At 36.0% G+C, this 15,278-nt stretch overlaps 1 protein-coding gene across 2 annotated transcripts in view; it reads left to right on the top strand.

The window, feature by feature from the left end:
- The window catches only part of DYNC2H1 (dynein cytoplasmic 2 heavy chain 1), a 395,032-nt gene that overhangs the window by 40,165 nt on the left and 339,589 nt on the right, over nt 1-15,278 (top strand). For both annotated transcript variants that reach the window (XM_024975702.2, XM_024975701.2), the window contains exons 19-24: nt 2,185-2,300; nt 5,258-5,385; nt 9,888-10,037; nt 10,751-10,956; nt 14,523-14,678; nt 14,768-14,882. In XM_024975702.2, coding sequence (XP_024831470.1) covers nt 2,185-2,300; nt 5,258-5,385; nt 9,888-10,037; nt 10,751-10,956; nt 14,523-14,678; nt 14,768-14,882 — 871 coding nt within the window. The remainder of the gene's footprint in view (nt 1-2,184; nt 2,301-5,257; nt 5,386-9,887; nt 10,038-10,750; nt 10,957-14,522; nt 14,679-14,767; nt 14,883-15,278) is intronic.

Below are 15,278 nucleotides of genomic sequence, written 5' to 3'. Positions count from 1 at the left end.
CGTCTCTTCATTGCAAGGCAGATTCCTAACCTCTGTGAAGCCCCAAGATTCTTAACCACCAGGGATGCCCCAAGATGTCTTATTTTCGAAGGCAGATAAAGGATGAGGAATAGAGAAGAGGCAAATGATTTGAAGGCTTGAGTTTGGATGACTGGGATAATGATAGTGTCATTGATGTTAGTTTGAAGTAAGGAAAAGATAATGCCATTGTGATGTTTCTCTTCTCTGTGGATACTCTTTTTGAGCACTTTCTTGCCCATCTAGTATGACTATGCTGTCTGTCACCTGACTGTTCAAGATCGCTACTACTGTTTGTTCCTTTCTATAGACAGCTCTCCTGTTTATCCATCCCTGCCAAAGCTAAACAAAACAAAAAGGATGCCTGTCCTCCGTGCCATATTTCATCTTTTCTCTTTCTTGCTGGTAAATTAACATGTATTCATCTAAGTGAGTGGACACATACATAAACGCACAAATATTTATATTATGGGTATTTTGGGAAATATGCTATAAGATTAGATAAGCCATATTCTAATGATGTATTTCAGATATGCTAGTAAGGATATACTTTTTGGGTAAGCTATCTATGTTTATCCCATTCTATCTATGGCTAAATGAGACCTTATTTGCATGTTATTAATATTTTCAATTGAAAAGGTGAACATTAGTCTTGTCCACAAGATTCAGTGAGTACTACTCTGGTATAATCATATTACTTTATGTGTTAATTCATTACTAAAAATCTGGTATAATTTTTTCAGGTTTACCAAGATTTTCATATATCAAATATTAGAAATACTTGAAATATTAGAATATTAGAAATTTTGAAATTTTATGTTAGAATTTCAAAAATCATATAACTTCATGTATTAATATAAGACAAATTGCCTCTTGTGTGTTGGCATTTAAACCTCTCCAGTTAATGGGTGACTGAAATAAATAAGTAAAACTTTGTAAGAGAAAATTGTACTTTTATAATGAAATTGTATTTAACACTTATAACTTGCTTTCTAAGAATATCACCTGGTTCTATGTTTTAAAAAGGGCCTTTCTAAATAACTTTTTCCTCAGTCTCCAGATATTTTTAAACTTTATGTAATTTAAGATAAATACGAGGTTTTACTTAGATGAATGAGTCTGGTTCAATTTCTAATAATATTTGTCAGTGTTATAATTTGCATCCAGAGTACCATGCAAAGAATTAGTGTTCTTAAAAATACATGCATTTTTCTGATTATTAAAATAGTAATTTGTTTTATAAATTTTTTAAAATATAAAAAACACAATGACAGTTACTGTTAGTGTTTGATGTTTTAGACATATTCATACATCTGCTTACAAAATTTGGATCATACTATAACCTGTTATTTTTATTTAACACTAATCATTAGTATTTTGCTATGTTATTACCTGGTCCTCAAAAATATAATTTTAAATTATATGGATATATAATAACTTATTTAGCCATTCCTGTATTTAGTTTATTTCTAATTTTTGACTGTATTTAATACCTTGACAAGATAGCTGTAGGTAAATCTTGGAGTCTGAAAATCTTAGGATAAATTCAAAAAATTGAGTTACTAAGATAAAAGAATATACCTGTTTTAAAACTATTTGTTAAATATTGCTAAATTTCCCTTTGCAAAAATTGTATGATTTTATACTCTGACCAACAGTACTGAGAGTTTTCTGCCCATATGATTGAACATCTGAATTAATAATTTATTCAATTTTTGTGAATTAGGTCTAAAATGGTTTTATTGCTTTAGTGTATTCATAATCTATCTTCACTTTCTCTGTTTGTTTTATTTCTCCTATCGTTGTTTGTGCTTTGAGTCCAGGATAATAATTTATTTTATAAATCTTTAAATAAGTACGTTACATACTGTGACAAGTAAAACATTTAAAAATTTGAATATATTCATGTTGATACTTTAGTATTTTATAATGTGCTACTTTTTAAAATATGATACATTGGATTATTAAAAACTGTAGTATTATAACAGAACCATTGTTAAATGAAAAGCTATTATGTATGAGTATGTGTAAGGCATTTTTGTTAAAATCTAAACGTGCTTAAGGATCACAATGATAATTTTGGGTGTATTACACAAGATCATAATGACACTCTTTTCCTCCACTTAGCCTTTTTCATGTCAAAATATGTCCTTTGGCATTTTTCAGTGCTGTCAAGGTAGATTGCTTAAATATTAATTGTAACCCTGTGAAGACTGTGATTGATGATTTCATCCAGAAGTTATTTGACGTGCTTGTTCTTTCTTTGAAGAAGTCCATCCAGGGTAAATACACTTGTTAATTGTTTTTAGTTATGAATATGAGTCTCAGTGATGATTAAAATAAAAAGCAATCTAGAGAATTGTATGAAATAAAAATCAGCTTAAGATGATAATTTTAGTAAAGTAGGAAACTCCATGAGGTCTAAAAATTGAAGACTTTTTTCTGTTATTTGCAGTGTGAGCTAGTATCAGTTTGTTGCATATTTCACTGAGAAAGGGGGTAATTCTAGTATAATGTATTTGTCCTTACCTTTTCGAAGGACTCCAGGCATGCCTCAGAAATATTGCAGGTTTATTTCCAGACCACCGCAGTAAAGGGATTATTGTGACAGAGTCAGGTGAACTTTTTTGGTTTTCCAGTGCATGTATAAGTTATGTTTACATGTACTGCAGTCTCTTAACTGTGCAGTAAGCATTGTGTGCAAATAAACAATATACATGCGTTAGCTGAACAATGCTTCATTGCTAAAAATGCTAGCCATCAGGTGAGTCTTCAGTGTGTCATGATGTTTTTGCTGTTGGAGAGTCTTCCCTTGATGTTGATGGCTGTTGACTGATCAGGGTAGCGTTACTGAAGGTCGAAGTGGCCATGGCAGTTTCTTAAAGTAAGAACAGTCAAGTGTGCTGCGTTGATTGACTCTTCCCTCCATGCACAGTGCCTCTGTAGCTTTCAGTGCTGTTGGATGGTATTTTCCCACTGTAGTACTTCTTTCAGAATTGATGTCAGTCTCCTCAAACCCTCCGCTGCTTCACTGACTGAGTTATGTAATATTCTAAGTCCTTTGTTGTCATTTCAGCAATCTTCGTAGCATCTTCAGCAGGACCAAAGTCTCAAAATTACAAGTGACCACTTCTCTGCTCATCCATTAGAAGCAACTCCTCATTTGTGAAAGTTTTATCATGAGACTGCAGCAATTCATTCACATCTTTAGGTTTCACCTCTAGTTATAGGTGTCTTGCTATTTTTTAAACCACATCTTTAGTTACTTCTGCCACTTAAGGCTTGAAGCTCTAAGAATCATCCAGGAGGATTGCAATCAGCTTCTTCCAAACTCCTTGTAACACTGAGGTTTTGACTTCCTCCCATGAATCATGAATGTTTTAAATGGCATCTAGAATGGTGAATCCTTTTCAGAAGATTTTCAATTTACTTATCTCAGACCCATCAGAGGAATCAGTATCTGTGGCAGCTGTAGCCTTATGAAATGTATTTCTTAAATAATAAGACTTGAATGTTCAAATTACTTACTGATCCATGGACTGCAGAATGGATGTTGTGTCAGCAGGCATGAAAACAACATGAATCTTGTTGTACATCTCCATCAGAGCTTGTGGGTGACCAGGTGCATTGTCAGTGAGCTGGTGGATTCTGAAAAGAATCTTTTTTTTCTGAGTAGTAAGTCTTAGCAATGGGATTAAAATATTCAGTAAATTATGTTGTAAACAGATGTGCTGTTGTCAGGCTTTGTGTGTGTGTGTGTGTTTTTTTTGCATCAGCCTTTGTTGTTCTATTTCAAGAGCACAGGCAGAATAGATTCAACTTAATTCTGAAGGGTAGTAGGAGTTTTGGAATGGTAAACGAGCATTGGTGTCTACTTATCTGCATTAGCCTCTAACAAGAGAGTCAGCCTGTCTTTTGAATACAGGCATTGACTTCTCCTCTCTAGCTATGAAAGTCCTTGATGATGTCTTCTAATCGAAGGCTGCTTCATCTGCCTTCAAAGTCTGCTGTTCAGTGGAGCAGGCTTCATTAACTATCTTAGCTAGATTATCTGGGTACCTTGCTGCAGCTCCTCCATCAGTACTTACTGCTTCATCTTGCACTTTTCATGTTACGGAGATGGCTTCTTTCTTTAATCTCATGAAGCAACCTGTGTTGGCTTAAGCTTTTCCTCTGCAGCTCCCTCGCCTCTCAGCCTTTATAGAGCTGAAGGGGGGTGGGCCGCACTGTGAATCAGGCTTTGGCATAAGGGGCTGATGGCTGGTTTCGTCTTCTGCCCGCACTAGCGCTTTCTTTGGATCAACAATAATGTTGTTTCACGTTGTTATCATTTGTGTAGTCACTGGAGTAGTACATTTAATTTCCCTTAAGATCTTTTCCTTGGCTAACTGTTTGGTGCAAGAGGCCTAGTTTTTGGCCTATCTCATCGTTAGATATACCTTCCTCACTAAACTTAATCATTTCTAGCTTTTGATTTAAAGTGAGCGATGTGTCACTCTTTAATTTGAACACTTAAGAGGCCATTAATTGACCCAATTTTAATATTTTTGTGTCTGAGGGAATTAGAGAGGTGGAACAGTCTGAATATATACAACACTTATCAATTAAGTTTGCTGTCTTATGTGAGTGTGGTTCATGGTACTCTAAAACAATTAATAGTAACATCAAAGATCACTGATTAAAGATCACCATAGCAAATGTAACAATATGAAAAAGTTTGAAATATTGGGAGAATTACCAATATGTGACACAGAGACTTGAAGCAAGCAAATGCTGTTGGAAAAATGGCACTGATAAACTTGCTCCATGCAGGGTGGCCACAGACCTTCAATTCATAAAAAATGCAATATTTACAAAGCACAATAAAATGAGGAATGCCTGTACTATTTTCCAAAATATCAGTGTTTCTTTTTTCATTTAAACTGAAATATGTTCTAGCATATTATTTAAAAGACTGAAAAAGTTGCCAACTTATAGTAAAACTTACTAAGAGTGAGTAAATACATTTTCACTTTCTTCTAAAAATTTTTAAATGTTATATAAAGCAATTACAATTTCATGAGAAGAAAATTTTTGCTTATTCTATACTTTGAATTTTTCTTTATGAAAGCAAATGACAACTTAGGACTTACTGTATTTCATATAGTGATTACTTCTAACATTACATGGTTTAGAAATTATGTAATTGCATTTTTTTGATGATAATAACATTTCTTATATTTCAATGTTTCCTTTTCAGCTCATTTACATGAAATTGACACATTCGTTACCGAGGCTATGGAAGTCTTAACAATTATGCCCCAGTCTGTGGAAGAGATAGGTAATGCAAATTTACAATATAGTAAGCTACAAGAACGGAAGCCAGAGGTAAGAATCACAAAGTAATTTATTATTTTTTTAACTGTACTGGAATGATTAAATCATGTAATATTATGTGACTGCAAATATCATATAATTATAATATTATAAGGAAGTCTATAAAATTAGTCTGCTTATGATTGGACTCAATGTTTGTTGTTGTAATGAAACAGTAACCACAATATATATTGTTTTTGGAAGTATTTGTGACCTTTTATGATGTGGCTTATTAGAATAAGACTAAACTTAAATAGTTCATGCTGTTACTTCCAAGGTTGTACTTTTATGATGCTTAAATATGAAGTTAGTGCTGAACTAGGAGTACACACACACACACACACACACACACACACACACACACACATGATGGAAGAGCTCATAATTAGAGACAAAGATAAAAAGGTGGTTAAAGATTCATAAAAACTGTATCCAGAAGGCTAGAACGTAGAATAAACAAGCCACAATTTGTAGAACATGTTATAGGTGATCTTAGTTATGTTTGGAGGAAAGAGGAGAAATAATTCAAAATAGATACAAACTTTTATGTATTCTTCTTACAGGATAGGTTGAAAATTACAAGATAGATTAGAGGTGAAAGAAATAATATACCTTCATGGTAGAATGAATTATAAACTTTTATATGGTAGGCTTAAAGGTATAAAGAGGGTTTAAAGGCAAATAAAATAGTGTACTTGTCTTGTAGAAGGAAGTAACTAAAGAAAGAATAGCATTATGAACTGTGGCAGTTAGCTAAATCATGGAGGCATTTATTTGACAAATACTTACTATAGACTGAAGGCAGGAGAAGGGGACGACAGAGGATGAGATGGTTGGATGGCATCACCGGTTCAATGGACATGAGTCTGAGCAAGCTCTGGGAGTTGGCGATGAACAGGGAGGCCTGGCGTGCTGCAGTCCATGGGGTCGCCAAGAGTCGGACAGACTACAGATCTCCTGATATATTGCAGGCATTGTGCTAGGCACTGCGATTGCAAGTATGGTTGCTCTGTGTTACTGAAATCTGCATTCATGTGTAAGTGTGTGTTGTGTGTGCATGTGAGAGAGATAGAGACGGAGAGGAAGAAAGGAACATGAGGAGCTAGATTAGTAAGAGGATGAGCGTGCCCAGCTGCGCGATGTTTCTCAGGGTGGTGATCCTGGAGACCGTATCAGACAGATGACGTCTGTTTGCACTGGGACCTGCAGGGTAAGGAGGCAACCATTCCGAGATTTAGAGGGCAGATGGAACAGTGGATACACAGTTAATATTAAGGTAGAGGACCTTGATATACTTAAGGATACACTGTTAATCTTAAGGTAGAGGACCTTGACATACTTAAGGAAGTGAGATAGGTATAAATATTGTCAAGAAACTTAGTTATCAAGAAAGCCATATTATTCAAGGAAAAAGTGGCTTGAGTGAAATTGGAGAGGTAGGCAAGAGCCAGATTAGGAAGGGACTTTCAGACAATCCTAGGGAGTTCGAGTTCTTTTCTGAGAGTAGTAGAAAAATTTTAGAGGGATTTAAGTAATGAGAAGATAAATGTGGATTGCATTTTGAAGTGATTACTCTGGCTGCTTTGTGGAGAATGGATTGGAGGGAGACAATAGTAGCAGAGAGTTAGTAGGATGTTCCAGTTTGTGTACAAAGGATTATCTAAGCTTGTACCATGGAATAGCAGAGGAGATGGAGAGAACCAGAGAAAGTGATGATGCATTTTAGAGTTAGAACCAAGGTCTTCTGATGCGTTAGAAGTAAATAGGGGATTAGAGGAAAAGAAAGAAACATGTCTCTTAGGTTTTTCGCTTTAGCAGCTAGGAATCTAATGGTACCATTTACTGAGATGAGGATGACTAGAGAGGAGTTGTTTGGGGATTGAAGGTAGCAGGGATTGACATGCCATGTAGAATGAGGAATTTGGAATTTAGAGTAAAGGTGAAGATTAGAGATGTACATTTGGAAATCATTTTAACATTCATGATGTTTAAAGCCATAGAATTGAACTAGCTCTTGCGATTGACAAACTGTAGAGGGTATAGAATCAGGTTTGAGCATTTCAAAATTTAGAGTTCAAGTATAGATGGAGGCAGCAAAGGAGATTGATAATGACGTGGAATGAAAGACATGAAGCATATCATCACAAAAACTAAGGGAAATAGATGTATGTTGGGAACTACATGTGAGGCAGGGTGTGGCACGAGACCGAATAAAGAGCTAGGCAGAATCCAGGTCATGCGAGCCACACGATTCTGTGGACACTGAGGAGTCACTGCCGGGTTTTCAGCGGCAAGATGTTACAGAATTGTGTTTTGGTATGTACCCCTGTTGGTGTGTGGATAAGTATCTTTGCATCAGATAGACTTGGAAACTGGCTTACAGGTGGCACTAATGGTAAAGAACCCTCCTGAAATGCAGGAGGGTATGGGTTTGATCCCTGGATCAGGAACATCCCCGGGAGTATGAAGTGGCAACCCCCTTCAGTATTCTTGCCTGGAGAATCCCATGGACAGAGCAACCTGGCAGGCTACAGTCCATGGGGTCGCAAAGAGCTGGACACGACTGAAGCAACTTAGCTCGCTTGCATACACGATACAAACTTGGAAACTTGTAATGTCTTCACAGGCTTAAGTTCTTTTCACACTGGAAATGAGAATCCTACTCTGTTTTCTCTTTACCAACTGATAGCTCAGTTGGTGAAGAATCTGCCTGCAATGCAGGAGACTCCGGTTCAGTTCCTGGGTTGGGAAGATCCCCTGGAGGAGGGAAAGGCTGCCTACTCCAGTATTCTGGCCTGGAGAATTCCATGGACTGTAGAGTCCATGGGGTCCCAAAGAGTCAGATGCAACTTTCACTTTCTGTCTTCTCTCTCACTGACGTTCCTAGTACAACATGGATTCTTGGTTAATTGTTTCTCTGTTTCTCAGGAATTGCAAACTGGCCATTGAGATATATTTGATTTTTTGTTGTTGTTGTCTGTTATGTAAACAATGATTTTTAAATATCTTTCAATGGATTTTACTGCTTTGATGAGTAGCAGAAGTACAGTTATAAATTATAGGACACTATTGTTTTATGGTGCTTTAAAAGATCTAGAAGCAATTTGAGCAGTTTAGCACTTATTGACCTACACCTGGGCTCTTTAAAGGACTGCTCATTATATACAACTCAGGGCATTTCAGGCAGAAGCTAAATATAGGAGCTTGATTCCGATTCTTCAGTTTTTCCTTTCTTTCTCTTTCTTTCATTTTTTTCTTAATATATATATATATTTTATTGAAGTATAGTACTTAACAATGTTTTAGGTACACAGGAAGGTGATTCATTTATATGCATATATTATTTTTCAGATTATTTTCCATTATAGGTTATTACAAGATATTGACTGTAGGTCCCTGTGCTATACAGTAAACCTTTGTTGCTTGTTGCAACAAAAATTGGAAAACATAAACTAAATGAAATGGTAGCATTGAATATGAAATAGAAAAAGTGAAACAAACTAGATAAAAATAAAAGATCATCATATAGTCCAGTTGTTTTTGAACATGACTGCTCAATAGAAACATATCTGGAACTTTGGAGAAAAAAAGCAATACTTGAACATTTGCATTTTTCAAAAAATTTCAAGATAATTCTGATATGCATCTGGATTGTAAAAAGTGATTACAGATTTTTCTATTAAATGGTAGTTTTGGTGATATTCAGTTCAGTTCAGTTCAATCACTCAGTCATGTCCGACTCTTTGCGACCCCATGAATTGCAGCAGGCCAGGCCTCCCTGTCCATCACCATCTCCCGGAGTTCACTCAAACTCACGTCCACTGAGTCGGTGATGCCATCCAGCCATCTCATCCTCTGTCGTCCGCTTCTCCTCCTGCCCCCAATCCCTCCCAGCATCAGAGTCTTTTCCAATGAGTCAACTCTTCGCATGAGGTGGCCAAAGTACTGGAGTTTCAGCTGTAGCATCATTCATTCCAAAGAACACCCAGGGCTGATCTCCTTTAGAATGGACTGGTTGGATCTCCTTGCAGTCCAAGGGACTCTCAAGAGTCTTCTAGAATTCTATAATTTTTCTGTTTGTTGACCAATCATGATACAATGATATTAAGTGGGTAATTGCTACATAATCACAATAGTGAAAGATGTTTCTCAGATTTCACAATCAATAGCCAGACAAAAAAGATAATTGCAAACCATAAAAGTCTCCAGCATTTTCTTTGAGTGGAACCTGTATAATAATGTTACTTTGAACAGGTATAGTATTGTCTTCCTATAATCATGATTTAATTTAGTTTCATATTACCACTTTTATTATCCTTTTTAGTTGATGTTTGAGTGCTTGAGTTTGCATGTAATAATATATATTAGAAACTTTATATCTAGAAATTTAACAAATTATATAAAAGCAAAAATCCTGATTTAAAAAGCAAATCATAAAACAATTTTAAATAAATGGAATCTTAATAAATTTGATAAAGTATGTTGTTTTTCACATACTGTTTTTTAACTTTTAGATTTTGCCCTTATTTCAAGAGGCTGAAGATAAAAACAGACTTTTACGGACTGTGGCAGGTGGAGGTTTAGAAACAATTAGTAATCTGAAAGCTAAGTGGGATAAATTTGAGTTGATGATGGAAAGTCACCAACTTATGATTAAAGACCAGGTAAGAAGCTTTCTTTGTTAAAATGAGAACAGTTTTTTCCCTCATTTACAATTTCTTGTCTTTATTTCATTATAGCTCACATTTATAAGAATTTTATATTATTGATGGAATTGATCTCCCTCAGCACTTCTATGTAATAAGATATTTTGTATAAGTGATGATCATGTCACAGAATTTACCTTCATTTATGCCATAGCAAGAATATATGTGACAGTATTATCAGACTTTCTTATGAATGGTTTGTTACCTACTGTGTGAGGTGTCTTATAAGAGTCCAGGCTGGAAGCTGTGCGCATTTATTGTGCTCATATCCTACTGACCAGAACCTAGTGTTCTGGTGGTGAGCTGCATGGGAGACTGGGAGATGCCCTTCTTTATTAAGCAGCTGTATAATCAGGTAGAACAACTGGATGTCACTGAGGAAACTTTTTTTATCGTATTAATTTTGTTGATAGTTATCACAGATGCTGTTAGTCATGTGAATGGTTTTGTAATGTTGATGTTTGCAGTATATCTTTTGTTATTGTAAATTTAGTGTCTAATTTATTTTTGAGTAAATTCATTGCACTTGAAATAAATAATGAATAAGAATCTTTAGAAAAGTTGATATTGATGTTTTTTGACCTTTAAATAGAAAATATTGGAAGTAAAAATGTGAATATAAAGTAGAAATTTACATTGAGTTAAATTATGTATACTCTGTTGACTTATAGATTGAAGTGATGAAAGGAAACGTCAAATCACGTCTTCAGATTTATTATCAAGAACTGGAAAAATTTAAAGCTCGTTGGGACCAACTAAAGCCTGGTGATGATGTTATTGAAACAGGCCAGCTGAGTACTCTTGATCAAAGTGCAAAGTCAATAAAAGAGAAGAAAGTTGAATTTGATGATCTTGAAGTCATAAGAAAAAAGCTGCTGTATGTTTATTCTTTAAAACTGATAGTGCTCATTTTGGAAAAAAAGTTTTATGTTTATATATTAAGCTAATAATGTACCTGTATCTGTTATATTAATGTCTTTTTATAAGCTTCAGCAGTTTAAAAAATACCAGTATTAAGTGCTCATGCTACTGTTTTCTTAGGAGTTGTTGAATTATTATTAGGAAAGAGAAAAGCAAATAAAACCAAGTTTCTGGTTAGGCCTAGAAATAGAAATAATAGAAGTAATAATAGCAAATTAAATAATAATAGAAAATTAAATTTATTTAAAAGTTAAATTAAGGAGTTGGAATATACTTGCTTTATATGATCTCATTGTATTTGAAAATGGAATATATAAAATTAATGGAAAATTACTTTTAGAGCTTCTGGAAAAGTGAAGCTTTTGAAAGCTTTTGAAGCTAGTGAAAAGATGAAACTTAAAAACATTCATTGTTTTATGTTATAATAATAAAATATTAAGTTTAAAAATTGTATTAAATATTGTATATTAATGCATATTCATGGAATCTAGAAAAAGGGTATAGATTATTTTATTTGCAAAGCAGAACTAGAGACACTGATGTAGAGAACAAGGGTGTGGACACCAAGGAGGGAAAGGGTGGAGGTTGGGATGAATTGGAAGATTGGGATTTATATATATATACACTGCTTCTGCTGCTGCTAAGTCGCTTCAGTCGTGTCCGACTCTGTGCGACCCCAGAGACGGCAGCCTACCAGGCTCCCCCATCCCTGGGATTCTCCAGGCAAGAACACTACTGATACTATAAAATATAAAATAGATACCTAATGAGAATGTACTGTCAGTTAGTTCACTTCAGTTGCTCAGTTGTGTCTGACTCTTTGTGACCCCATGGACTGCAGCACGCCAGGCCTCCCTGTCCATCACCAGCTCCCAGAGTTTAATCAGACTCATGTCCATCAAGTCGGTGATGCCATCCAACCATCTCATCCTCTGTTGTCCCCTTCTCCTCCTGCCTTCAATCTTTCCCAGCATTAGAGTCTTTTTCACACGAGTCAGTTCTTCACATTAGGTGGCCAAAGTATTGAAGTTTCAGTTTCAACATCAGTCCTTCCAGTGAATACTCAGGAGTGATCTCCTTCAGAATGGACTGGTTGGATCTCCTTGCAGTCCAAAGGACTCTCAAGAGTCTTCTCCAACACCACAGTTCGAAAGCATCAATTCTTCAGTGCTCAGCTTTCTTTGTGGTCCAACTCTCACATCCATATATGACTACTGGAAAAACCATAGCTTTGACTAGATGGACCTTTGTTGGCGAAGTCGTGTCTCTGCTTTTTAATATGCTGTCTAGGTTGCTCATCTCTGGTGGCTCAGATGGTAAAGCATCTGCCTACAATGTGGGAGACCCAGGTTCAATTCCTGGGTCAGGAAGATCTCCTGGAGAAGGAAATAGCAACCCACTCCAGTACTCTTGCCTGGAAAATCCCATGGACGGAAGAGCCTGGTGGGCTACAGTCCATGGGGTCGCAAAGAGTCCGGACACGACTGAGCTACTTCACTTTCACTTTCACTTCTAGGTTGGTCATAACTTTCCTTTCAAGGAGCAAGCATCTTTTAATTTCATGGCTGCAATCACCATCTGTAGTGATTGACCAAAATGAAGTCTGTCACTGTTTCCACTATTTCTCCATCTGTTTGCCATGAAGTGATGGGATTAGATGTCATGATTTTATTTTTCTGAATGTTGAGTTTTAAGCCAGCTTTTTCACTTTCCTCTTTCACTTTCATCAAGAGGCTCTTTAGTTCTTCACTTTTTGCCGTAAGGGTGGTGTCATGGGGTTAGTGATATATCTTCCTGCAATCTTGATTCCAGCTTGTGCCTCATCCAGCTCAGCATTTCTCATGATGTACTATGCATATAAGTTAAATAAGACAATATACAGCCTTGATGTACCCCTTTCCTGATTTGGAACCAGTCTGTTGTTCCATGTCCAGTTCTAACTTTTGCTTCTTGACCTGCATACAGATTTCTCAGGATGCAGGTCCGGTGGTCTGCTATTCCCATCTCTTGAAGAATTTTCCACAGGTTGTTGTGATCCACACAGTCAAAGGCTTTGGCATAGTCAATAAAGCAGAAGTAGTGTGTTTTTCTGGAACTCTTACTTTTTCGATGATTTGGTGGATGTTGACAATTTGATCTCTGGTTCCTCTGCCTTTTCTAAATTCACCCTGAACATATCAAAGTTCATGGTTCACGTACTGTTGAAGCCTGGCTTGGAGAATTTTCAGCATTACTTTGCTAGCATGTGAGATGAGTGCAATTGTGTGGTAGTTTGAGCATTCTTTGGCATTGCCTTTCTTTGGGATTGGAATGAAAACTGACCCTTTCCAGTCCTGTGGCCACTGCTGAGTTTTCCAACTTTGCTGGCATATTGAGTGCAGCACTTTCACATCATCATCTTTTAGGATTTGAAATAGCTTAAACTGGAATTCCATGACCTCCACTAGCTTTGTTCATAGTGAACCTACAGTACAGCTCAGGAAACTCCACTCAGTGCTCTGTTGTGACCTCAATGGGAAGGAAATCCAATAAAGCAGAGACATATGTATCCATATAGCTGATTTGCTTTGTTGTACAATAAAACTAACATTGTAAAGCAACTATAGTCCAATAAAAATGAATTAAAATATTAAATGTTCATAAAAATTTATATTTTTGGTCTGTTTAGGCAAATGCATCCATATATTAATTGCTTTCATAGATGATTGGAGGCTTTAGTACCATGCTTATTAAGTGACATTACACTAATTAGGTGAGGAATATCTTTCATTCTCTGTTGGCTCAAGCAGTAAAGAATCTGCGTGTCAATACTGGAGGTGCAGGTTCAATCCCTTGGTCAAGAAGATCACCTGGAGGAAGACATGGCATTCTTGCCTGGGAAACACCATGGACAGGGGAGCCTGGTGGGCTGCCTGCCATGGAGTTGCACAAGTTGGACATAACGTAGCAACTAAACAACAACAGTCTTGCATTCTAGAAACTAATTCTTTCAACCAAGAAGAATGTTAATGGATATTCTTTAACCTATTCTCAGATTTATCCACAAATTTGTGTAATTCTTGGAGAAGGCAGTGGCACCCTACTCCAGTACTCTTGCCTGGAAAATCCCATGGACGGAGGAGCCTGGTGGGCTGCAGTCCGTGCGGTCGCTCAGAGTCGGACAGGACTGATCGACTTCATAGAGTCGGACACGACTGAAGCAACTTAGCAGCAGCAGCAGCAAACATTTGTTATATATGATCTACATTATGTATATAAAATATATTGATATATTACCAATTTTACTTTGACTCCTTTGGAAAAAGTGCATATTAATGAATTTAGAGGAGCCCATTGACAAGTAGTTAAAGTAAAATTCTCATGTTAGGTAGACGTAGCCTCCTACTGTCTACCTTCACTGTCAGGTGCATGCACACAAACACATACACGGGGAATGCAGTTAAATTGTTAGTTTAACTTACTGACATTTAACAGTTTTTCTTTTGTAAAAATCTACTGACATTTCACTACTTGTTTCTACAGTGATGATTGCCATCATTTTGGCCTAGAAGAGCCCAACTTCTCTTTGGCATATAGCATCTCTAAGGATATTGAGAGCTGTGCACAAATTTGGGCCCTTTATGAAGAGTTTCAGCAAGGATTTCAAGAAATGGCCAATGAGGACTGGATTACTTTTCGGTTTGATTCATAAATAATATTTACATTCTGATAGTTTTGTAGTATTTTTTGGGATGTAAACTTTAAGATATTTTTCTACTGTTTTACAGGACTAAGACCTATCTGTTTGAGGAATTTTTGATGAATTGGCATGACAGATTAAGAAAGATCGAAGAACATTCAGCAATGACAGTGAAATTACAATCAGAGGTTGACAAATATAAAGTAAGATAGTTTTACTTATGCTGTTGTTTAAAAGTGATGTTTGCAGTGTTGATGTATCTTTTATTATGCAGTGATGTCACCTGGGAAGCCCAGACTGTAATTTTAGTGTATCTATTTTTAATGATTCCATTACACACAAAACATACAAAGTACAGAGTAAACCGGCAAAGTTACTGATATTTCTGCTTCAATGTGAAATAAGTTAAAAGTAAGAAATTTATGGTTAAATTTATTATAAAGTGGAGTATTTGAAACTTAGCAATTAGGATGTGGGCCATTTAGCATATTTAGGATATAGGTCATTTTCTAAATTTATAAAAATAGAAATATTTTAGGTCATGTTTTAAAATATATCAAGTTACAAAGGGAAATTTGCATGTATCCACATCAATGTTT

The sequence above is a fragment of the Bos taurus genome, chromosome 15, assembly GCF_002263795.3.
Source record: "Bos taurus isolate L1 Dominette 01449 registration number 42190680 breed Hereford chromosome 15, ARS-UCD2.0, whole genome shotgun sequence".
NCBI lineage: Eukaryota > Metazoa > Chordata > Mammalia > Artiodactyla > Bovidae > Bos > Bos taurus.
Note: the sequence above shows the minus strand (reverse complement) of the source record. Positions and strands in the feature narration are given on the sequence as shown.